The 21,805-nt window shown below is 36.9% G+C and overlaps 1 protein-coding gene across 6 annotated transcripts in view; it reads left to right on the forward strand.

The window, feature by feature from the left end:
• ULK4 (unc-51 like kinase 4) overlaps positions 1–21,805 on the forward strand; it is a 507,669-nt gene that overhangs the window by 152,326 nt on the left and 333,538 nt on the right. For all 6 annotated transcript variants that reach the window (XR_011527046.1, XR_011527047.1, XM_070575799.1 and 3 more), the window contains exons 23-27: positions 7,632–7,765; positions 9,205–9,326; positions 9,480–9,536; positions 16,704–16,755; positions 16,858–16,952. Coding sequence is in view for 4 of the 6 variants with exons in the window: in XM_070575799.1 (XP_070431900.1) it covers positions 7,632–7,765; positions 9,205–9,326; positions 9,480–9,536; positions 16,704–16,755; positions 16,858–16,952 (460 nt within the window). In the remaining 2 variants the exon portion in view is untranslated. The remainder of the gene's footprint in view (positions 1–7,631; positions 7,766–9,204; positions 9,327–9,479; positions 9,537–16,703; positions 16,756–16,857; positions 16,953–21,805) is intronic.

Genomic DNA, 21,805 nt, shown 5'->3' on the forward strand with positions numbered 1-21,805 from the left:
AATTTTAGAGAAAAATTGATTTCTTATAGACAAGCGTGAATTTGCTTTTTTATACTCTGTAAATTTTGGCAGAATTTCTATTGGATTCTCTGTTTCTAGGATCCCTGTTATTTATCTGGAGGATTTCCTGGAATAGGGAAAGAGGTCCACTTTTGAATCATCTCAATCTCTGATTGGATTAAGGTGATACAGGATTATTGTACTCTAGCTGCCTTCCAGAAGCAAATGTAAATCCTGTCTGGAGAAGTCTAATCCTAGGCCTCAAAATATGCTTCCAGTTTTCATGTATAGTCTAACACTCAATAGAAAGTAATCAGGCCTATGAGAGGATAAGATGATATGGTATAAAAACAAGCAAGATAAACCGGTATCCACAGAGGTGACAGAAAATGGAGTTATCTGATAAAGACCTTAAAATAATTATAGTCAGTATATTCAAGGAATTAGAAAGATGAAAATTTCAGTAGAGAACTAGAACTATTAAAACAAACAAAATGAATGTTCTAGAACTGAAAAATACAATAACCGAAAGTAAGAACTCAGTGGACTGGGTTAATGGGAGATTAGACACAGCTGAATAGAAAATTAATATACTGGAGTCACCTGAGATCAGTATAGAGCGATGAGGATGGAAAACATGGAGAAGAACAGAAGAAACATAGGGAAGACAGTGGATTTTAGAGTAAATAGTGTTGATAATTTTGGATATCAATATAGGAAAAAAAATAAAACTTTACCTCTAAGTTACAGTGTACAAAAAGGTCATTTCAGGTAAATTTCATGTTTAAATGTAAAAATATAAAACAATAAAGCCTCCAGTAGATAACAAATGCAAATATCTTCATGACCTTGGAGTAGACCAAGACTTTTTAACAGGACTCGAAAGCACTGTCATAAAGTAAAGTATTGATAAATTGAGTTACCTTAAAGTTAGGAACTTCTGTTCATCCAAAGAAGTCATTAAGAGAGTAAGAAGACAAGCCATAGAGTAGGGGAAGGTATTTGCCACATATATAATCAACAGTGGGCTCTTAACTAAAATATATAAAGAACTGAAGGGCAGATAACCCAATAGAAAAATGAGCACAAGACTTGAACAGGCACTTTACAAAAGTGGTAATCTCCAATTGGCCATTTAACACATGAAAAGATGCCTAACCTTATTAGTCATCAGGAAAGTTCAGTTTGATCACAATGAGATGCCAGTGGATACCCACAAGAATGGCTATAATTAAAAAACCTGATAATGCAGAGTTTTGGGGAGGATGTAGAACAACTGGAATTCTTATGCCTGCCTGCCAGAGTATAAATTGATTTAATATCACTTTGGTAAACTGATCATCAGCAATGTCTATTAAACTGAATCTAGGAATGCTTTGTGATCGAGCAATTCCACTTCCAAGTATATATCCAAAAGAAATGTTTACATGTATCCAACATAAGATATGCTTAGTACTATTCATAAATTGAAACAGCTCCAATATACATCAACAGTAAATGGATAAATTGTGCTATTCACACATTGGACTATACTACGCAGCAACGAAAAAGAACATGATGAATATCAGCAAATAAAATGTCAAGCAAAGCAGCCGTGCTCTCAGATAACTGGTAATGTTTGTTCTGGTCATGATTAAGAGTTGAGGGAAAGACAACCTGTTTTAGAAGTTCTCAGTGCATGGGTGAATTTTGTTGACTTGGAGCGTCACACTAAGATCATCTGTATGGGCATTTTTTAATGTTAACCTTAGCATCAGTATCTCTAGAAAGTTTCTCTTGGGCCACTTAGTTTCACCAGAGAGCATGTGGAGCAATCCAGTCATCAGCCTGAAAGGCTAGGATCTGGCCGCCAGAATCCTGGGAGCCCCTGGGGAAGGGGCCTGGAAGTCTCCGTATTCATTGGGTGGAAATTCACTTAGTCTCCCTGCTTCGTTTGGTGGTCCTCCCTTTGACTTGGCCTGTTTTCTCCCAGTCTAGAAACTTTCTGTTTTTCTTTCTCTAGAGAATAAATCTCCAGGATTCTACCTCAGTACAAGTCTAGTGGCAGTCACTTAGGCTCATTGGGTAGAGGAGGTAATCTAGGGATCAAACTGCTTTTTAGTCAGATTTTGCCAAATGTTTGTTTTTCACCCCTCTTCCTTCACCCTTAGTTTTAGAAGTACCCTTTCAATAAATAGTATCAGGCAAGTGGTTTCCAAGGGGTTATGCACTTGGAAAAACAATGGAATTAGATTCCTTCCTCAATCCAGAAGATAAATCAGTTTCCAGTAGACTGAGGACTTCAATGTGAAAGACAAAAAGGAGAAGAAAGAGAAAGCAGGAAAAAGAAAGGGAAGAGGAAAGATCTAGACCATCTAAATAATGCCTACAAATCAATAACAAAAGATGAAGAACCCAATGGGAGAATGAGCAAAAGACCTGAACAGGTGTTTCACAAAGGAGGAAATGTGAACAGCAAAGAACTATCAAAATACGCTTACCATATTAACAATTATGAAAATTCAAGTCGGGACCACAAATTATAGGTGGGTAAAAATTAAATCTGATACTACTAGATAGTGATGGGATTGTAACTCAGAGGCAACTCGAACTCTGCTGGTGGGAGTAAATTGGGACAACCACTTTGGGAAACAGTTTGACGGTGTCGCGAAGTGGAACATTCGAGCCTCCATTTTTATATCTGTACCCTAACAAACTCTTGCACTTGTACACTAGGAGATAGATGCAGCAGGGTCCATGGGAGCATCATTTGTAAGAACTTCAGTACTCCAAAATGCAGGGGAGTCTGGAGGCAGGATTTTTGACCATGCTGCTTTGTGAATCAGAAACTAAGATGAGAAACAGAGTAGCCTTCTCTGGGAATTTTCGTTTAAGATCTGTGCATTCAAGGAAGCAGTATTTTGAGTTTGTTAGTGGTGGTAATAATAATAATAACAGTCATACAATTGTAATAATAATAATGGTAATTAATAGTAGCAGCTACCATTTCTTGAGTGTTTACTACATGTCATGCCCCAGTCTGTTATCTCATTTAATCTTCACAACAGTCCTACAAGGCAGGTGTTATTATCCCATTTTATAATTAGAAAGCTGAAGCTTTTAAGAGTTTAAGAAATTTGTTTAAGATCACACTAGTAGAAAGTGCTAGAGCTGGGAACCATATACAGATTTGGTTGCTGCCTCTATCGTAATATTGTCAAGTTAAAAGATTGGAAAGAAGGAAAAGAGAAAAAAATCTAGAAATCACAGTGGGCCACAGACCATAATAAAGTGCTGGGTACTGCTGTAGCACTCTTGTTGGTTTATTTCAGCCTGACACTTGGCACTGTGAGAAAAAATAGATCTGTAGATCCTGCAAAGAGTTGTCTGTTTGACTGCGCTCAGCGTTTATCATTTGGTAGGGTATCCTATGTAACTGAGCGTTATATCATCTAAACAAATTTTTTTTTTTGAGAGTTGGCTTTGTGGGGCAATGATGTTACTTCAGGTTTTAAAAACATTTAAATTTGAGTATTGATCATACTCACGGTTCTAAAACCAAAGATATTCAAAAGGTAAAAAATATTCCACCTTATGCTTCATAGCCCCCTATGATCATGGAAAATCAAGCATTATTATTTGCTTATGGCTTATATATCCTTCCAGAATTTTTTTTTTTTTTTAAAGATTGGCACCTGAGCTAACAACTGTTGCCAATCTTCTTTCTTTTTTCTTCTTCTCCCCAAAGCCCTCCAGTACATAGTTTTATATTTTTTAGCTGTAGGTCCTTCTGGTTGTGCTATGTGGGATGCTGCTACAGCATGGCTTGATGAGCAGTGCCACGTGCCCGCCTGTGATCTGGGCCAGCGAAACCCTGGGCTGCCGAAACAGAGTGCACGAACTTAACCACTTGGCCACAGGGCCAGCCCCTAGAGGTTTTTTTATTTAAGCAAATGTGAATATAGACTATATTCCTCTCTTGTTACACAAAAAGCATACTATTTTGAACTTTGCTTGTTTTGCTTAACAACGTATCTTTTACTTCTTTCCATATAATATACAGAGCTTCCTCAATCTTTTTGATAGTTACATTGTAATGATGGACCATATTTTATTTAACCAATCTTCTTTTTCTGGGTACTTCCCTCTCAATTTTTGGCTCTCATAAGCAGGAAAATATGAATATGTGTCATATTATATGTATGCAAGTATATATAGAATAATTTCTTCCTAGAGGTGGAATTACTAGATTTTTAATTTTGAAGATACTGCCAACCTGCTCTCCGTGGGGTTTGCACCAAGTTCCATTTCCACCAGCAATGTGCTAGAATATCAGTATCCTCAGAGTCTTGACGACAGTCTTTGCTATCAAACCTTCTGAATTTTGGCCATCTGAGGGCTAAAAAATATTTTAATGTATATTTCTGTTATTATGGGCAAAGTAGAGCATCTTTTTTGCTTTGGCCATTTATATTTTCTTTTCTGTATACTGCCTTTTTCTATCCCTTGCTCATTTTTTCCCCTTGGTTTGTTAGTTTTTTTTCTAATTGATGTCTGGGAGGCATATATATGTATGTACATATGTGGGTGTGTATACATATTTAATAGCCTTTTGTGATGTGAGTTGTATTTTTCCCCAATGTAACTGTCTCTTTAAAAATATTTCAGCTTTATTGAGGTATAATTGACATATAAAATTATAAGATATTTAAAGTGTACCTTGTGATTTGATATATGTATACATTGTGAAATGATTCCCCTATCTAGTTAATTAACACATCCATCACCTCACATATTTACCTTTTATTTCTGATGAGAATATTTAAGTTCTACTCTCTTAGCAAACTTCAATCATAAAATGTAGTATTATCAACTGTAGTCACCATATTTTACATTAGATCCTGAGAATTTATATATCTCATAACTGAAAGTTTATATCCTTTTATTGACCGCTCCCTATTTCCCCCTCCCCCCAGCCCTTGGCAACCAGTGTTATACTTTCAGCTTTCTATAAGTTTGACCTTTTTTTTTTTAATGATTCTGCATATAAATGATACCATGCAGTGTTTATCTTTCTCTGTCTATTTCACCTAGCCTAATGCCCTTAAATTCCATCCTTGTTGCAAATAGGAAGATTTCCTTTTGTATGACTGAATGCTATTCCATTGTATGTATGTGCCACATCTTCTGTATGTATTCATCCATTGATGGACTAAATGGGGAAATATTTTCCTCCAATTTATTTGTCTTTTGACTTTGCTCATGGTATCTTTTTGTAAGCAGCAGTTTTTTTACTTCTTATGTAATCCAGCAGTATAAATGTCAAACGCATTTTGACAGTAGAATTAAGAAAAAGGCTTTGGGAAAAATGAGGACCAAAGAATTATTGTAGAGAACTAGATAGAATCTTATGGCAGTGCCAACAGCAGTATGTATCTATTCAGCTAATAGTTATTGAGCACTTATTTCATGTCTGAGCTCTTATTTCATGTGTAAGCACTTATTTCATGTCAAGAACTGTGCCCAGAAGTGGAAAGATGTTGTGAGCAAAATCAGATATAATCCTCGGCCTTAGGTATTTTTAAATTTACTGGGATGACAAATATTATCGGGTGATCAAAAATATATTATAAAGTTGCAGTTGGGTAAGAGCCTTAATGTATTCTATGCTATGGGACAATATCATGGAGAAATTTAAGGAAGTCAGTGAAAACTGCAGTGAATTATGAAATATGTATGAGTCCACTGGCAGGGAGGGGAGAGAAGATCCATGCAGGCAGAGAGGCAGTAGCTGGAGGAGATAATGAATTTGAGGGACTGAAAGAAGAGCCGTGTGACTGGAGGGGAGAGAAAGGAAGCTGAAGCTGGCTAGGTAGATAGATGGTGGGATATAATCGAGCAGGGATTATGTGAAAGCAAAGAAAGGGCTGATGGATTGGGAGAAAATATGGATTTGATGAGTAGAAATTCCTAGGAAGTTGAGGACCTGTCACAGTAGAAGAACATGCAGATAGGAGCAAGGGCAGATTATGATCGGAGAGGGTGTTTGAAATACTTATCTGGAGGAGATGCAGTTAAATGCCATAGTCTTTAATTTTGTAAAAGCTGTTCTGCAGATGGTGAGACTAGGCAAGGAGATGTCAGGCCATCCATCTTGGGAAGCAGAAAAGGAAGATGGGTTTCCATGGCCCTCGTATTTTCTGGCCCCACTCCTTAGATTGGACTGATGGAACAGGTGCCAACTAACCAAGGGGTTCTTGGAGTTGCTGCTCTTCTCTTGGGAGCTCCAGGGCACAGTGATTGTGTGTGGTACTGCAGATCACAGGGAGCTCCAGGCTCCCTGGCCTGGCCAGGCTGGTCCTGGTCTTTTCACGACATCTTATGTGGCTGAGTTTTGTGCTTTGAGTTCTTTAAGTAGTCTTGATACGTTTGTGCTGATTCATCAATATTTTCTGTGCATTTTGAGCAATGTCATATATTTGTTAAAATATGGCTGGGGCTTTAATCAGTGACTAGAACAGAGGATGCTAACTGGCTTATTTGGAGCTTCAACTTTTGATTTGGATTTATCCCCATGCGTTCACTGATAGGGCTCCAAATAATAGTAAGCAAAAAGGCAAAAACATGACTAAATCTAAGACACCACATAAATGCTATGTATTAATATTTCAGTATACTTTGCATATATGTATTAAGTACAAAACCACCTCTTTCCAGTTTACAGTGGGAGTTGATTGGAAGTTCTCTGTGAGAAATAGAAGTTGGGTGGGATGTGTGAGTACCACCGAACGAAAGAGATGGATGATGGCAAGGGAGTATGGAAAGGGAGAGCGCTGTAAAGGGGCTTTTGCATGATGAAATCCGTGAACTCTTTGCCATTTTGAGGTGGGATGAATGGGAATTTGGGAAGATGACTGGTGGGTCCAGCAAAGACGATGAAATGTGGGCCTAAAACTTTTCAACAACACTCCTAAGTATCTAGGGTGATGGCCCCATACGTTCCCTGGTTCTGGGTTGGAAACAGTTGGTTCAGAGGTGAATGTTTACTGAATGCCAGCGGTTTGAAGAAGAAATAAGTTTATTAAATGGCAGATATCATAAAACCAGTGGACAAAAGCACATGTAAAATCCAGTTCAGATAAGGTTGGCTATCTATGTAACTCAGTGTCCAAATGAAACCATTTATTTTTGGATTTAAGTACGCAATTCACTGGAAGAACTGGAATTCATGTGACTTGCCGGAGGTTCCAGGCAAGTTTAATACTGATGACCAACAAAACTGCAGACAGCTTGTGGCTCTACTTAGAATCTTTGAAACACCAAGAGCCGTTTTCCATCCAGATACCTTAGTTTGCCTTTCATCTATCATCTGGAGAGTGTGGTTTCTTTTCATGGGCCAAGGGCAAATAAAATCAGGGCATGTTTTGTAATATATTGGCAGAGATATTCAAAGTTGCCTTATTTTATTTCTGTGTAAACGTTAAGATTTTTCTAAGGCAAAAATGGACTGTGCCTGACTAGTTGCTACAAATCTAAATGTCAACATGATTGGGACTGTGCCCCCTGGAAACACTTGCCTTGGTGGCATTTTCGAACAGATGCTATCAACTGTTTTATCATGAGAGGTAATCTTTTGCACTTTCTGTATGTAGACTGGTGATGTACATCGAGAGAGACAGCAGAAAGACCACTCCAGGCAAGGAGCAGCAGAGCGGCAATGAGTACCTGTCCAAATGCCTGGGCCTTCTCATCCGTCACATCGTGCAGGAACTGCCACGAGTCCTGGGTAAATTGGAGTCACGTCCTCAGGCCCTTTGCTGCTTACCTTTCTGCGACTTGGCTTTTAGGCATCAGCTCTTTTTTATTCTTGCTGGTCTGTTATTGTAGGCGAGTGCAGTGGCTCTTCTTGAATATGTAGTTTTAGGATTGAAGTGTGCCTTATCTGTTTTCATAATTATTTTGCATCAGTGACATGATCGAGGCAATGAGCAGACTAAAGGTTACTTTGAGGTGTTGTCTGTGGTAAACAGGCCATTTCGGAAAATAAAAGGAAAGCATTTTAATTACTTAAAATTTCACTTTCACTATTATTCCGGGTAACTTTTCTAGAGATTTCTTTCTGCCTAATTCTGAAGAAAAAAATTTTCCGTTCAGATTAGAGCCACAAGTTTATTTATTGTTAAAAGAATTTAAAAATGCATAGGGATTAACATTTAATATTCAAGAATTTTAATATTGAAGTTCAAAGTTTGAAAATTTTTTTGGTTTGAAAAATTTAAAATAAAAATATCTAATAGTGATTTGCTAAGGATGCTTATTACTGCTAATCTTTTATTTCATTGTTATTTGCAGAAATTAAAATAGTTTAAGGAATGTGTACAGTTAGTTGAAATCCCATTCCATGCTTTTCCAGCAGATGTAGCTATAAATCAGAAATGTTTAAAATGTTAAATTTGATCCAACTTGTTATGATAAAATATACCTGGAATCGTAAATTCAGAATATTGTCAGAGTAATGAAAATATCTTTATGGCTGATTGACAGTACCTATTTGCTCCTTAATAATACTTTGGGAAATTTTTTGCCTGCTAATGACTGAAAATAGAGCATTTCAAAATTTATTTTAAATCATAAACTTTTAAAAATCTTCAACCTGAAGGCCACAATCTGCTCAGTTGGTAGTTGAGTTTCTTATTACCAGGCCCATCCTGTTTTAGAATCTGATAAGATTCAGATGTCCACAATGCAAGTTTTATTTACTATTGGACTTATCATCCAGTGAGAAGTTTTAGGAATTGATCTCTTTTTACTTCCATCCTATTCTGTTATTAAAACATTGTGATGTATAATGTTTACTTATGATTTTTTAATACTTTTCCTTGTTTATAAAAGTAATAAATTCTCATGGTTGAAATTTGGAAAGTACCAAAAAAAAAAAAAAAAGGAAGAAAAATCATTTCTGAAACCACCACTCTATCAAAACCATTTATAAATTCTATTTTAAATTTCTAGATGAGAGATCAAGTTTATATCCATTCTGTCCCCAGAGGCCACAACTCTCTGTTAAAATCTCAATATTTGTGCGTAAAATACACATCTTCTACTCACTGTTTTATTTGGAGATTAATTACGTCAGCAGTCCCATTAGTCCTCAAGCAATGACCAGTGGTCCCTAAGTATTTGTGGTCTTTAACCTCCATGCATGTTACGGGATATGCTTTGCAGGTGACATTCTTACTGCCTTGGCTAACGTTTCTGGTCGTAAACACCCATCAACGGTTCAGGCAAAGCAGCTGAAGACATGTCTACCCCTGATGCCCATAGTGCTTCATCTCGTAACTTCGCAGGTAGTATCTGATTGGGAAAAAATAATATAAATGGGACTGCCTTCTTTGTAAACTGGAGCTGAGAAACGTCAACTCAGACAAGACATTTTCGTTTTTTTTCTTTTCCTGTACATGGCTTTCAGGATTTAATGTGTGGAAACTTTCATCACACAGGTATTTCGACCTCAAGTTGTAACAGAAGAGTTCCTTTTCAGTTACGGAACTGTTCTTGTGAGTAACGCTGAATTTTTCACGTTCGTAATAAAAATGTGACTGTCTCTACTGTCTGTGGAATTTGGTGTCAGAATGAGGTAATTTTAAAATCCTTGTGGTATTTATTTGTCTCTAGGGAAGTGACCTTTTTATATTTTTATCTGTTGACTGTAATAAAATTTGACATTTGGAGAAAAATGCATTCTCTTCTGATAGTGTATTTTGTTCAGAGATGGCTCCTAAGTAGGGTAAATAAGGCGATAGAAAACACTTTCATAGATTTTGGTATTAAGCTTCATGAAAAAATTTAAAATAATAAAACTAGTGAAAGTGGAATGCTGGGAATATCATCATCATTTACTTTAGCTTACATTGTCCAGTTATGTGCAGTGTCTCTTTTTATGATGGTATTTCTCTAAGTTAAGCTCAATTTAACTTTTTATTTAATTTAATTTTGATGAGGTGGGTAGCAGTGAAAAACAAATCATTGCATTATCTTTCACTTCAATTTTTGCTCACAAAAAATAGTCTTTTTGTTCAGGTTGTGGCTCATGAATTGTGTTATCTTTTCCCCTTGCTTGGAATAGTTACAGTGTATATTGTTGATAAGATGGGGAGCTGTACAGAGAGAAAGCTAAGACATCTGTCACCCAGCATCTCCAGTCCTACTTTGATATTAATAATAAACACTGAACTGAGATATTCAAAATGCCGTAGAGTTATCTAGTTAAAGTGAAGTAAACGTCTCAATTTTATTGTTAGTTTGGAATAAAAAAATGATTGTCACCTATAAGTGAGCATATAGTTTTCCAGGAGGTTCATCATAGGGTGAAGTATGAAGTTTTAGAAGTACAAATGTTGAGTCGAGGTCACTGACTTTTTGTAAGACGTGTGTTGAGGCAATGCAGTAGGAGTCCTTTGTACTCAATTTAAAATCTTTACCATCCTGGTGCCTTGAATCTGAAATTTTGCAAAGTACATAATTTTGGTTATACATTCATGAATTATCTTTTTTTTTTTTTTGAGGAAGATCTGCCCTGAGCTAACTGCTGCCAATCCTCCTCTTTTTGCCAAGGAAGACTGGCTCTGAGCTAACATCCATGCCCATCTTCCTCTGCTTTATATGTGGGACGCCTGCCACAGCATGGCTTTTGCCAAGCGGTGCCATGTCTGCACCGAGGATCCAAACGGGCGAATCCGGGGCCTCCGAGAATCGGAACGTGCAAACTTAACTGCTGCGCCACCAGGCCAGCCCCTATCTTCTTCTTTAGTTTGCTATTTAATTTGTTTTTAAGTACAATCTGGGTACCATTTTAGCATGACTATAATTCTGTATTTACAATTCCATTGTGCTACATGTTGGTGCCTGAAAATAGCAATTTTGCCCTTGTAGGCCACCTGAGAGTATTTTGGTACAGTGTTTGTTTGTTTAAGGATAGATATAATTGTCCTGTGTTAGTTCTCTTACTTTTTTTTTTCATACGCAGTACTTTTCTCTGCCTACATTAGCTGAGTGGACTGTAGGCTTTCAAGGAACTGCTCTCCAACGTAAAAGTCTTTATGGGCTTTCAGGAATTACATGTATGTATTTTAGGGAGAACTTATCTGCTCCATGTGATACTATGTTTAGAAACAAGGGAGGAGGCCACACCGAGGTCTGCTCACCTTTTCCCAGGAGTGGGCGTGTTCTTTGTGGGTTAAAGGTGTATTCTGTAGGGTGTTAATGTAGGCCCTGTTAGGGAATGGAAAATAACTTATCTGGTTCAAAGATAATTATGATCTTGAAAAATCTTGAGCATTTCTTTTTTTTCCTCGAAACTCTCATTCAAGTAGAGGGAGTTCAGACAAATAAAATGGAAGAGGTATTTTGGCTCTTTTCAGGCTATTTTCCTAGTTTGAATCCTGGCCAGTCCGAGAATTCTTTTGTTATTTTTCTCATCCCATCTGTTATTTGGTGTTAGCTGTGTGTCTATCTTTCTTATACTCAGTGTTGATAGCGCTGATGAAATACTAGTAAAGGGAGAGATGTATTGACTAAAATTAAGGACTTGGATTTAATTATCCACACAGTTCTTATGCATGTTACTATGGACTTGTCGAGAGTTGGATGTTACTTCTATGAGTTGATTCATAATCCAGAAGATGCCACAAATTTTCTTGAAGTCGCAGTGCCCTACTGATGCTACGAGGCACAGTCAACTCATCCAATGTCCTACAGCTCCTTAGAAATTCACAGTGCAGAGCAGCACGTTACAGCCTCTTGGGTTTTCTGCTTTAAAAGAATTCTCTTTAATTTTGCTTAGGCAAAGTTTTCCTGAACTTGTTTGAGAGGTTTTGTTTGTTTGTTTGTTTTTAGGGGATGGGGGCTGCACAGCTATGAATGTTCTGTAGAATGGCTTTGTGAAACTGTCTGGAGCACAGTGCATCTTCTGTCCTGGTGGCTTGAGGAAACAGTCCATTCATATGTATATTCTTAGCACCGTGTTTTGGAGGCCTTATTGGTCTATCTGGAGATAAATATTATTTTTAGTATTTTTCAAAATGTATCTAGTATAGTCTCTGTTATGGCAGGCCTATTGTCCTTTTATATTTTAAAAATGTCTTAATTTGAGATATTCAAGCTTGGTCCACTTGTATTAGCTCTATCCAGCAGCAGTAAGCTGCTGCCAAGAACTTCTGAGGTTCCCACTAACGCAACTCTCCTGGAGCTGTTGGCCTGCCCCGGGTGGGTATGGAGTAGGGGTCAGGGTTGGGGTGATCCCTATACATTAGAAGGGTCCTGAAGGAGCAGGCTGGAGGGGGCGTGGGAATTGTGCTTCCTATTGGCTTCAGGTTTCATACTGGCACCAGGCATGGTTTGCCTGTTTGATCTATAGGCATCTTTATTTTTTTTTGGTAAGAAAATACAGGATACTTCCTATATAAAGAGGCATAAGTATAGGAATTAACTTTTTGTAAACACTTTTTCCCGAGTAAAATGAAGTTTTGGTCCTCTTATATGTTAGAGAGCTAGTGTTTGGAAACAATTCAGTAGGACACTTTAAAATCATTATTAAACTTTCAAAGAGTCCAGGCAAAAGTGGGGTACACAGCTGATAATTGCTGTTTTCAGTTCTTATTGGCAAAAGCAGTGTGTCACCACACGTGTTTCCTTATGCCGTAATAAAGAAAGTTACCTAGGGATACTTTTAGCAGTAAAGCATCTCGGGGGGGGGGGGCGGGGGAGGTGGAATTCTGTGATGAATACCATAGTTCTTTTGGGCATCCATTGAACTGGGCTGGGAAACAGGAAGTAATGGCATTAAGGAAGTATGTTCGGGAACTCATGATGTTTATTAACCTAATGTTCACTGTCTTTTTGGTGTCCTTTTGAAAATGCTCTTGATTAATGAGCTGAAGAAGAAGACTTTGTTGTTTTTGTTCTTAAGTTCTGGCCTCATTAGTTTATAAAAGTGCGGTGGTTGTGTGGCGGTTACAGTTTTCTACAAAAAGATATCACGACTCAAATTTTCAAATAAGAGAAATGGTAAAATTATCCTAGTAGATTTTCATACAAGAATAGATTTATAATCTTCATCATTAATAAATCTTTACTCATTGTGGGCATTGAGATAATTATTCAAAGAAAAGGTATAACTTCCTGCCCTCTGTAGATTTTTATTTTAAGTGAATGTTAGTTTGTTGATAGATTTTGATTTCAGTTGTGTAAATAAAGCAGAGAGACTGCAGTTCTATATTTTTAAAGATATCATACTCTATTCTTGCTCATTGCCACACAGATGGTCTTATTATGAGTTTTTTTCCTTCTTTTATGAATCATGAATTCATCTAGCCAATTTGCTACAGGAGCTGATTCTCGGCTTCTTTGAAGTACCAAATGATATTGAAGAGCACTTGCCAGCCCTCCAGGCACAGCTTTCCCTTTTTCCTCGTAGATGGGGCCATTTTCTGCCCCACACTCCTCCACCCAGGGAGCCTAGCTGTGGGAGGGGTCCATCCTTTTGGCTGTCTTGCTAAAACTCCCACCTTTGAAGCTCGCACCATCAGAAGTTAGCTTTCATTACCCCCTGTGCTGTGGTCATCTACAGGTTTCTGTGTCATTGCCCCTCAAAATCTTTTAGCATTGGGCTCACTGTCACTGGGTCCCTGCTGCTCCTGTCATCATTCCTGGAGAATCAGATATCCCTGTGGAGGATCCTGCCAACACCTCAGCCTCTCAGCTCCTTGACCACCTCTCTCCACTTGAGCTTTTTCTCTTTCCCTACTCTCCTGACCTTATTATCAGAGTCACGCTATCTGGCCACGACCCCTAATTTTCAGCTTGTTTCCTCTGCTCCTTATCTCCAACAGCTCTTTGATTCCTCTTAGATTTAAATTGGTTTTATCTCTTTCCACTCACCATCCTATCTTCCCATGGCCTGACAACTTCGCTTTTCTCCTTATTCAGCTTAGAGTCCCCTGGTCCAGCCCCCATTACTGCCTCACATACACCCATAACTCCCTTTGTAGTCTCTTCCTCCATTGTCCTCCTCTGGAAAACCCAAATCCTGGTTCAATTAAGTTCTCCACTTACCCTACCCCTGCTTTGAGTGGCTAAATGTGGCTAGAGAAAAACAGGTCGAAAATAACTGATCTCATTTTGAATTCATTACTGCTTATCTCAAGTGAGCCCTCTCTGTAGACTGGTACATCTAATTCATTTTCCTAATTTATATACCTTCACGCTCATCTAGATGACTATTCAAACATTCCCTTTTCTCCTTGAATCTCTAATGCCTCCTACCCTGTCCTCACTCTCACCTGATTAATTCTTATTACACTGAGAATGAAGATGAAGAAATATATCAAAAGACATTAAAATTGGTAAATCTATGAAACATTCAGTAAGGTTTTTTTTTTTTAATATTAAACAGGGGAAGTATAAGGAAGAAAATAAGTTAAAAGAAGTCCATAATTTCACCATCTAGATAACCTTTGTTACATTAAAAAGGAAAAATATTTAATGCATGTCTATGGTTATTAGAAAATCCAACAGTGCAGAAAGGCAGACAATGAAAAGTAAAGGCACACCTCCTGTGTCAGCATCTCTCCCACCAGGAGCCTCTGCCAGTGGCTTCCTGTGATTTCTTCCTTGAAAATTTTTGTTCACATCTATATTTGTGTATTATCTATATATTCTTTTAAAAAATTTATGGGAAAGACTGTAGTATAAATAACATTCTCTGCCTTCTTTCTTTACTTAGTAATCCGTCAACATTTAAGTAGATTTATTTAAGTCAAAAGACATCTTTCTCTGAATTTTTGTATTCAACATCAAATCTGCAGTTATGCAGCAAAAGTTAACATGCCCATTTGAGAATTTTGTGAAATTATTTCAACCACATTGTCATGAAAGGCTTACGTTGCCTCTTTTCATTATTTATTACATTATTTCTTTTTTCAGTCTTTTTTGTTTGTTTAGTCATAGACTGAAAAAAAGAATTCAAAGTATCCTGTTTTACAATTCAATTTTCAAAGAGCATGTGTCTTTAAGATTTTCTCTTATTTTAAAGGTAATTTGACTTTATTTATTTAGATTATAAAATACATGCTTACTTAAGAAGATGTAGGAAATTATAGTGAGATTTGAAGAAAAAATTGCCCTAACTCCACTATTCTCAGAGACAACCATTGTTAACATATTGTTGTTTACTTATAGTGTTTTCAATTCATATATATGCATTTGTATGTAGAAAAACTGTTTATGTATGTATAACATATATATATGACTTATACCAGTACATGTGGTTGAGACTATGCTGTATATATATATATATATATATATATATATATATATATGGATTTGCATTCTTTTTTCCATTTAACATTGTATCATAAGTATTTTCCCATATCTTTAAAATTCTTTTCCCCCCAACATTTTAATGGCTATGTACTGTACCATTTGTATGAACTGTATACAATTTGATATCATTTCAGCAAAGTTCAAAAATACCCAAATAAACAGTATACTATTTAGGGACACATGTATATATGGTAAAACTATTTAAAAATGCCAAGGACGTGATAAATTCATGATTGTGGTTATCTCTGGAGCAATGACAGGCAGGTGGGATGGGGGAAGCTCAGGTAAGGAATTGGGAATGTCTTAGGTCTTAACTTGGATGGTGGGTTTAAGAGTTTTCTTTATTCTTTATAACATAAAATCTAAACATATGTTCTTTTGTGTATGTTATATATGGTCTTTTATATTTACCAAAAATTTTGAGAAAACCATTGGACGATAGTAGACCCATTTTCTGCTCCAGGCTAGTTACTTGCTTAATTATTTTTTTATTCCAGGGTCATCTTATGTTTTAGTTGCTATTTGATATCATATATAAAATAATATATACACGTTATTTTGTGAGCTAGGGGCCAGAACTCAGTTGCAGTGTCTCCACACATCACTAAAATGAGTGCTTTGCCCGTTATAGCCATGCCCCTGATTGTTTCATTCACATTGTGTTCATGGAGCACCTCCTTTGGCTTGAGCTTTCGGCTCAGAACTGGGAAGCTCACCCAGGGAGTTCACAGCTGAGCTGCTCAGGCCTGCCTCTAAAACCGTGTTGAGGGTCATTCTGCAAGGAGGCACGGGCATGGTGTGTGGGGGCACAGACAAGGGAGTTAGGGTTGGGGTAGGAAGTAGATAGGAGGGGCTGAGAACAGTGGTGACACTTGAAGACAGGCCTTACATTGCCACATCTTGATGAAATTTGCACTCAGAGTGGCTAAGGCTTGACCTTCCTTTGAGAGGACTGTTTCACCTGATTAGGTGCTGTTCTCACTAACTTCCAAGATAGTGAGGAAGTGTGGCATATTGGAAATGGTTGTATATCAATTGGATTATCCTCACTTTTGTAGGTTGATCTTTCTGTGCTTATATTGCTGTTGAATTCATTCCAACATTGTCTCATTGATAGTGATTTGTATATTTAAAAGTGATTATAGTTTATAATACATATACTATTTCTATGATCATATTTTAAAACTATGGTTATAGTATTCGTAATATGTGTATAGTATTTAATGCCTTCTGTGAGTTATTTTATTAAGAATAATAGGTGCAGTTTTCGGCAAAATGTTATGTATATTTTATTTTAGAGTTATTTTGAAATCTCCATTTATTAACATTTTTATTTTTTACAGAGTCATATTAAATCGATAGACTCAGGAGAAACTAACATAGATGGAGCCATAGGTGAGTAGACCATGGGACATTTTACATCTTTGTTTGAGGTACTTTGATATTGTGATTTTGAACATGTAAATAAACACCTATAGTAATTAACTGTATTCCTAGGACTGATGGCATCGGAAGAATTTATCAAGATCACGTTGTCAGCTTTTGAAGCAATAATCCAGTATCCTATTTTATTGAAAGACTATTGCTCTACGGTCAGTTCTGGCAGCTTTTGAAGATTCCTTTCTCTGTACTTGGTAATTCTGTATATAAAGAGACTTAGTTTATGTATCCTTGGCTCATATGTGTTCCTCATATGAAATAACCACTCAGAAAAGCTGCCCCCTTGACTGGATGAACATAAGAAATCCCTTCCTTCCTTGTTGGCTTTTTGGGATTTTCCTTTGCTTGTTATTCTCTTTCCTTTCTGGTCCACACCTCCCCCTCAGCTTGCTCCTTCTTACTTCTTGCCTGATTATTTGCTGTAAACAATAGCACAAACTCTTGGAGCAGCGTTTCTCAACCTCAGCACTATAGGCATTTGGGGATGGACTGTTCCTTGTTGGGGGGATGTCCTGGGCATTGTAGGATGTTTAGCAGCATCCTTGGCCTCTACCCAGTAGATGTGGGTAGCACCCACTCCTCCCCCACTTCCTTGTGACAACCAAAAAGGTCTCTACACATTGCTAGCTGTCTTCTGGGCAGCAAAATTGCCCCCATTTCAGAACCTCTGCCTTGGAGTGATCCTTACATGAGCTGAGACTTTAGAGGAGGGAGGAAAGGCTCTGTGACTGTGTTCTCATCAGCAGAAAGCTCTCAAGAAAAGGAGCCAGGTGAGACAAGAACCACACCAGTCATGTTCGTATTCTCTCTCATGGTTCTAGAGGTTGACTGAGCTCAGCAAGGCAGTTCTCACTCGGGGTCTTTCAGGTGGTTGCAGTCTGTGGTGCCTCAGAATGCAATCATCTGAAGTCTCAGTCACTCACATGTCTGCCTCCAGCTGGGATTCCTCTGGCATCTCTCTCCATCTTTGTGTGGTGTTTCCAGCAGGGTGACTTCAGGGTGGCCTGAGTGCCTACCTGGCAGCTCAGGATTCTAAAGACGCATGTCTCAAGAGAGAGGGGATGATTATTTTTTGAGGGTAGGAAATTTCTACCAACTCTTCATGGTTGTTTTCTTTTCTTTCTTTCTTTGCTCTTCTTGTTTTATTGTAATACAGAAAAGTGCTTTCAAATGTGTGTGGTTTAACGAATAGTAAAGCAAGAGCTTGAGAAATCACCCTTCAGTTAAAAAAAAAACAGAACATTTCTGCAGCCCCCAAATCACCTCGATCACAAACTCTTTCCCTCCTGGAGGGAGGACCACTATCCTGACTTTCATAGTAATCATTCTCGTGCATTCCTTTGTAGGCCTATGTGTGCATTACTAAATAATGTAGATTGGTTTTGCCTGCTTTTGCACTTTGTGCGATACGACATGCATTCATTTGTGACTTGCTTTCTTTACTCAGTGTTGGTAAGACATCCATGTTGTTAAGTATCTTTATGGTTTAAATTTTTACCAGTGTATAGTATCCCATTGTAAAAAGCTGAGTATGTGAATATATTGCAATTTACTTATTTATTCTTGATACATATTAGGTTGCTTCTAGTTTTTGGCATTTATAAACAATAGTGCTATGGATATTCTTTTTTTTTTTTTCTTGAGGAAGATCAGCCCTGAGCTAACTGCTGCCAATCCTCCTCTTTTTGCTGAGGAAGACTGGCCCTGAGCTAACATCCATGCCCATCTTCCTCTACTTTCTATGTGGGACGCCTGCCACAGCATGGCTTGCCAAGTGGTGCTGTGTCCGCACCCGGGATCCGAACTGGCGAACCCCGGGCCGCCCAAGCGGAACGTGTGCACTTAACCGCTGTGCCACCGGGCCGGCCCCTGGATCTTCTTATTTATGTGTTTGGCTCCACATAAGCGTGCATTATTTCTAGGGTACGTGCTTTGGAATGGACTCAGTGGTTATAGGATATATGCAAACTCATTTTGTCTAGAAAATGCCGTAGCGTTTTCCAAAGAGATAGTACCAGTGTGCGTTCACCCCAGCAGTGCGGTATCTGATGTCCTCACCCTCCCAACTCTAGTTATTTCACACTTTTAATGAATCGGTATATAGTGATGTTTCACTGTAGTTTTAAATTGTATGATCGACATGACTAATGAGGCCAAGTAGTTTTTCAAATGTTGGTTGGCCATTTGGGAATACTCTTTTAGGCAGTGCTTCTTCAGGTCTTTCCATGATTTTGGTTTTCTTATCTAGTTTTAGAAGTTCATAATATTTTCTTGCCATCTTTTCGTAGTGTTTGTATAATCTAATAATATATCCTTTTAAAATTTTTACTGTTTATGTTGTTCCTTCTTTTTATTTTCTTGAACAATCTAACCAGAGATTTGTTAGTTTTACTAACTTGATTAAAGAGCCAGTCAGTGTTCAGTTTTGCCGATCTCCTTTATGGTATGTTTCTTTTCTGTTTCATTAATTTCTTCTAATCCTTATCTCCTTTCTTCTTTCTTGGATTTATTTTGCATTTTTTTCTAACTTTTTGTGATAAATATTTAGTTCGTTGATTTTCCTTATTTCTTCCTTTCTAATATATGCATTTAAGATTGTATCTCCTTTTAAGTACTGCTTTAGCTGCATCCGACAAGTTTGGGTATGTAGCGTTTTTATTATCTTTTAGTTAAAAGACTTGCTTTGATTCATGGGTTATTAAGATATATACTTAAATTTTCAAACACATGGACACTTCTTAGTTATTTTTCTATAGTTGACTTCTAGCTTAATTGCTTTGAAGTTAGAGAAATACTCTATGTAGTTTCAGTTTGTTGAAATGTATTGACTTGCTTCATTAGCCCATATAAAATTTTTTTTTGTAGATGTTCTGTATGTATTTGAAAAGAATATGTATTTTGCAGCTCTCAGATGCAGTATTCAATGTATGTGTATTAGGTCAAATTTATTAGTTATCTGCTTCAAATCTTTCATATCCTTGCTAACTTTTGTGTGGTTTTTCTATAAATTACTGTGAGAGGAGTTTGTACAGCCAGTCCTCCGTATCTGCGGGTTCCACATCCACAAATTCAACCAATCACTGATCAAAAGGCCTGCAATGATTGCATCTGTACTGAACATGTACAGACTTTTTTCTTGTTATTATTCCATAAACAATACAGTATAACAACAATTTACATAACATTTACATTGTATTAGTTATTATAAGTAATCAAGATGATTTAAAGTATATAGGAGGATGTGTGTAAGTTATATGCAAATACTATGCTATTTTATATAAGGGACTTGAGCATCTGTGGATTTTGGTATTTACGTGTGTGTGTGAGGGTGTTCCTGGAACAGTCCCCCGTGGATACCAAGGGACAACTAAATCTCGCTTGAGGCTATTAGGAATTTATTTTTCTCGTATAGTTCTGTCAGTTTCTGTTTTATATATTTGAGGCCATGTTATTAGCTGCATGCAAATTAAAAATTATTATGTCATTTTACAAAATTGACCATTTTTATAGTTGTGAAGTGACTTTTATTTCTAGTAATGCTTTTTGCCTTAAGGTCTTTTTTGTCCCATTTTAATATAATCACACATGCTTTCTTTTGCTTAATATTTGCCCGATGTATCTTCTTTCATTCTTTTCCTTCCAACAGCTCTCAATCCTTATATTTTAGATCTGTGTCATGTAAATATCATATAGTATTTAGAAAAAATCTAATTTGACCAATATTTAACTTTTCACTGGAGAATGTATTCCACTTACATTTACTGTAATTGTTACTGTATTTGGATCTATTCTACCATGTTCTTTCAAACTTTATTTGTTATACATATTTTGCTTCCCTCTTCCACTTTATCTTTTTTTTCTATCAACTAACTCTTTTTTGTTGTTAATTTTTTTCTCTGTGTGAGGTGGGTATTTAGATACTCTCTCTCTCTATTCTTTTACTGCTTGTCCTAAATTTACTTAATTACTTATTAAAAGCTGAACTTAAAAAGAAACTATCTTTTCCTTAAGTAAAATACAGATCTTACCCTACTTAACTCCATTTAGTCTCGTCATGATATATGTTATTTTTGTCTGATATTTTGAACTTTGTCTTATTTTTTTAACTCTCTTATTATTAAATAATAAAATAATACTCATTATTATTATTACTATAATGTTCATTATGTTTGCCCACATATTTGCCCACATACTTCTTGTTTTGTTTTTCTTTCTTTCTTAGTTCTCACTTCTTCCATCTGGCTTCACTTACTTCTGACCAAAGTACAAACTTCACAGTTTTCCCTAGCTTGGGTGTGCAGGTGGCAAACTCTGTCTGATTAAAGTCATTGTTTCTTGAGGGAGATTTTTGCTGAGTATTAAACTCGAGGTTGGCAGTTACTTTTGTTATTGTTTAGTACTGTGAAGATACTGTTTCATGATCTTATGTTCTGAGTTGTGCTATAGAGTTGTTAGCTGATAGTCTGTTTTTCCTTTGAAGATAATCTGTCTCTTTGCCCCTGGTCCCCTTTTGAGACTTTTTTTTGGGGGCAGGGGAGGATCTGTGGTTTTCTGTAGACTCACTCTGTTGTAACTAAATGTGAACTTCTTTTTAGTTTTTCAGCTTAGGATTCTCTGTGCATCTTCAATCTCTGGATTGTCCTTTTTCATCATTTCTGGGAAATTCTCAGCCATCGTCTCTGCTTGTTCTCTCTTTCCTTTGCTCTCTCCCCTTCAGCAACTTGGATCACATGTACATTAAACTTTCTCACTGTATTTTCTATACTTCTTACCGATTTTCTATATATTCCATTTTTTTCGTTCTTAGTGTTATATTCTGGATAATTGTTTTATCTATTTCTCTTCTATATCCAGTCTAGTGCCAAATATAGCCATTGAGTTTTTAATTTTGGTCATTTTTTATATGTTGAATGTCTTTTATCATTAGAAATTCTGCTTGTCTGTTTTTTTGAATCTGCTGTATTGGTTTTTATAATTTTCTGTTCCCTATAGATATTTTCCAGTT

The sequence above is a fragment of the Equus przewalskii genome, chromosome 15, assembly GCF_037783145.1.
Source record: "Equus przewalskii isolate Varuska chromosome 15, EquPr2, whole genome shotgun sequence".
Lineage (NCBI taxonomy): Eukaryota > Metazoa > Chordata > Mammalia > Perissodactyla > Equidae > Equus > Equus przewalskii.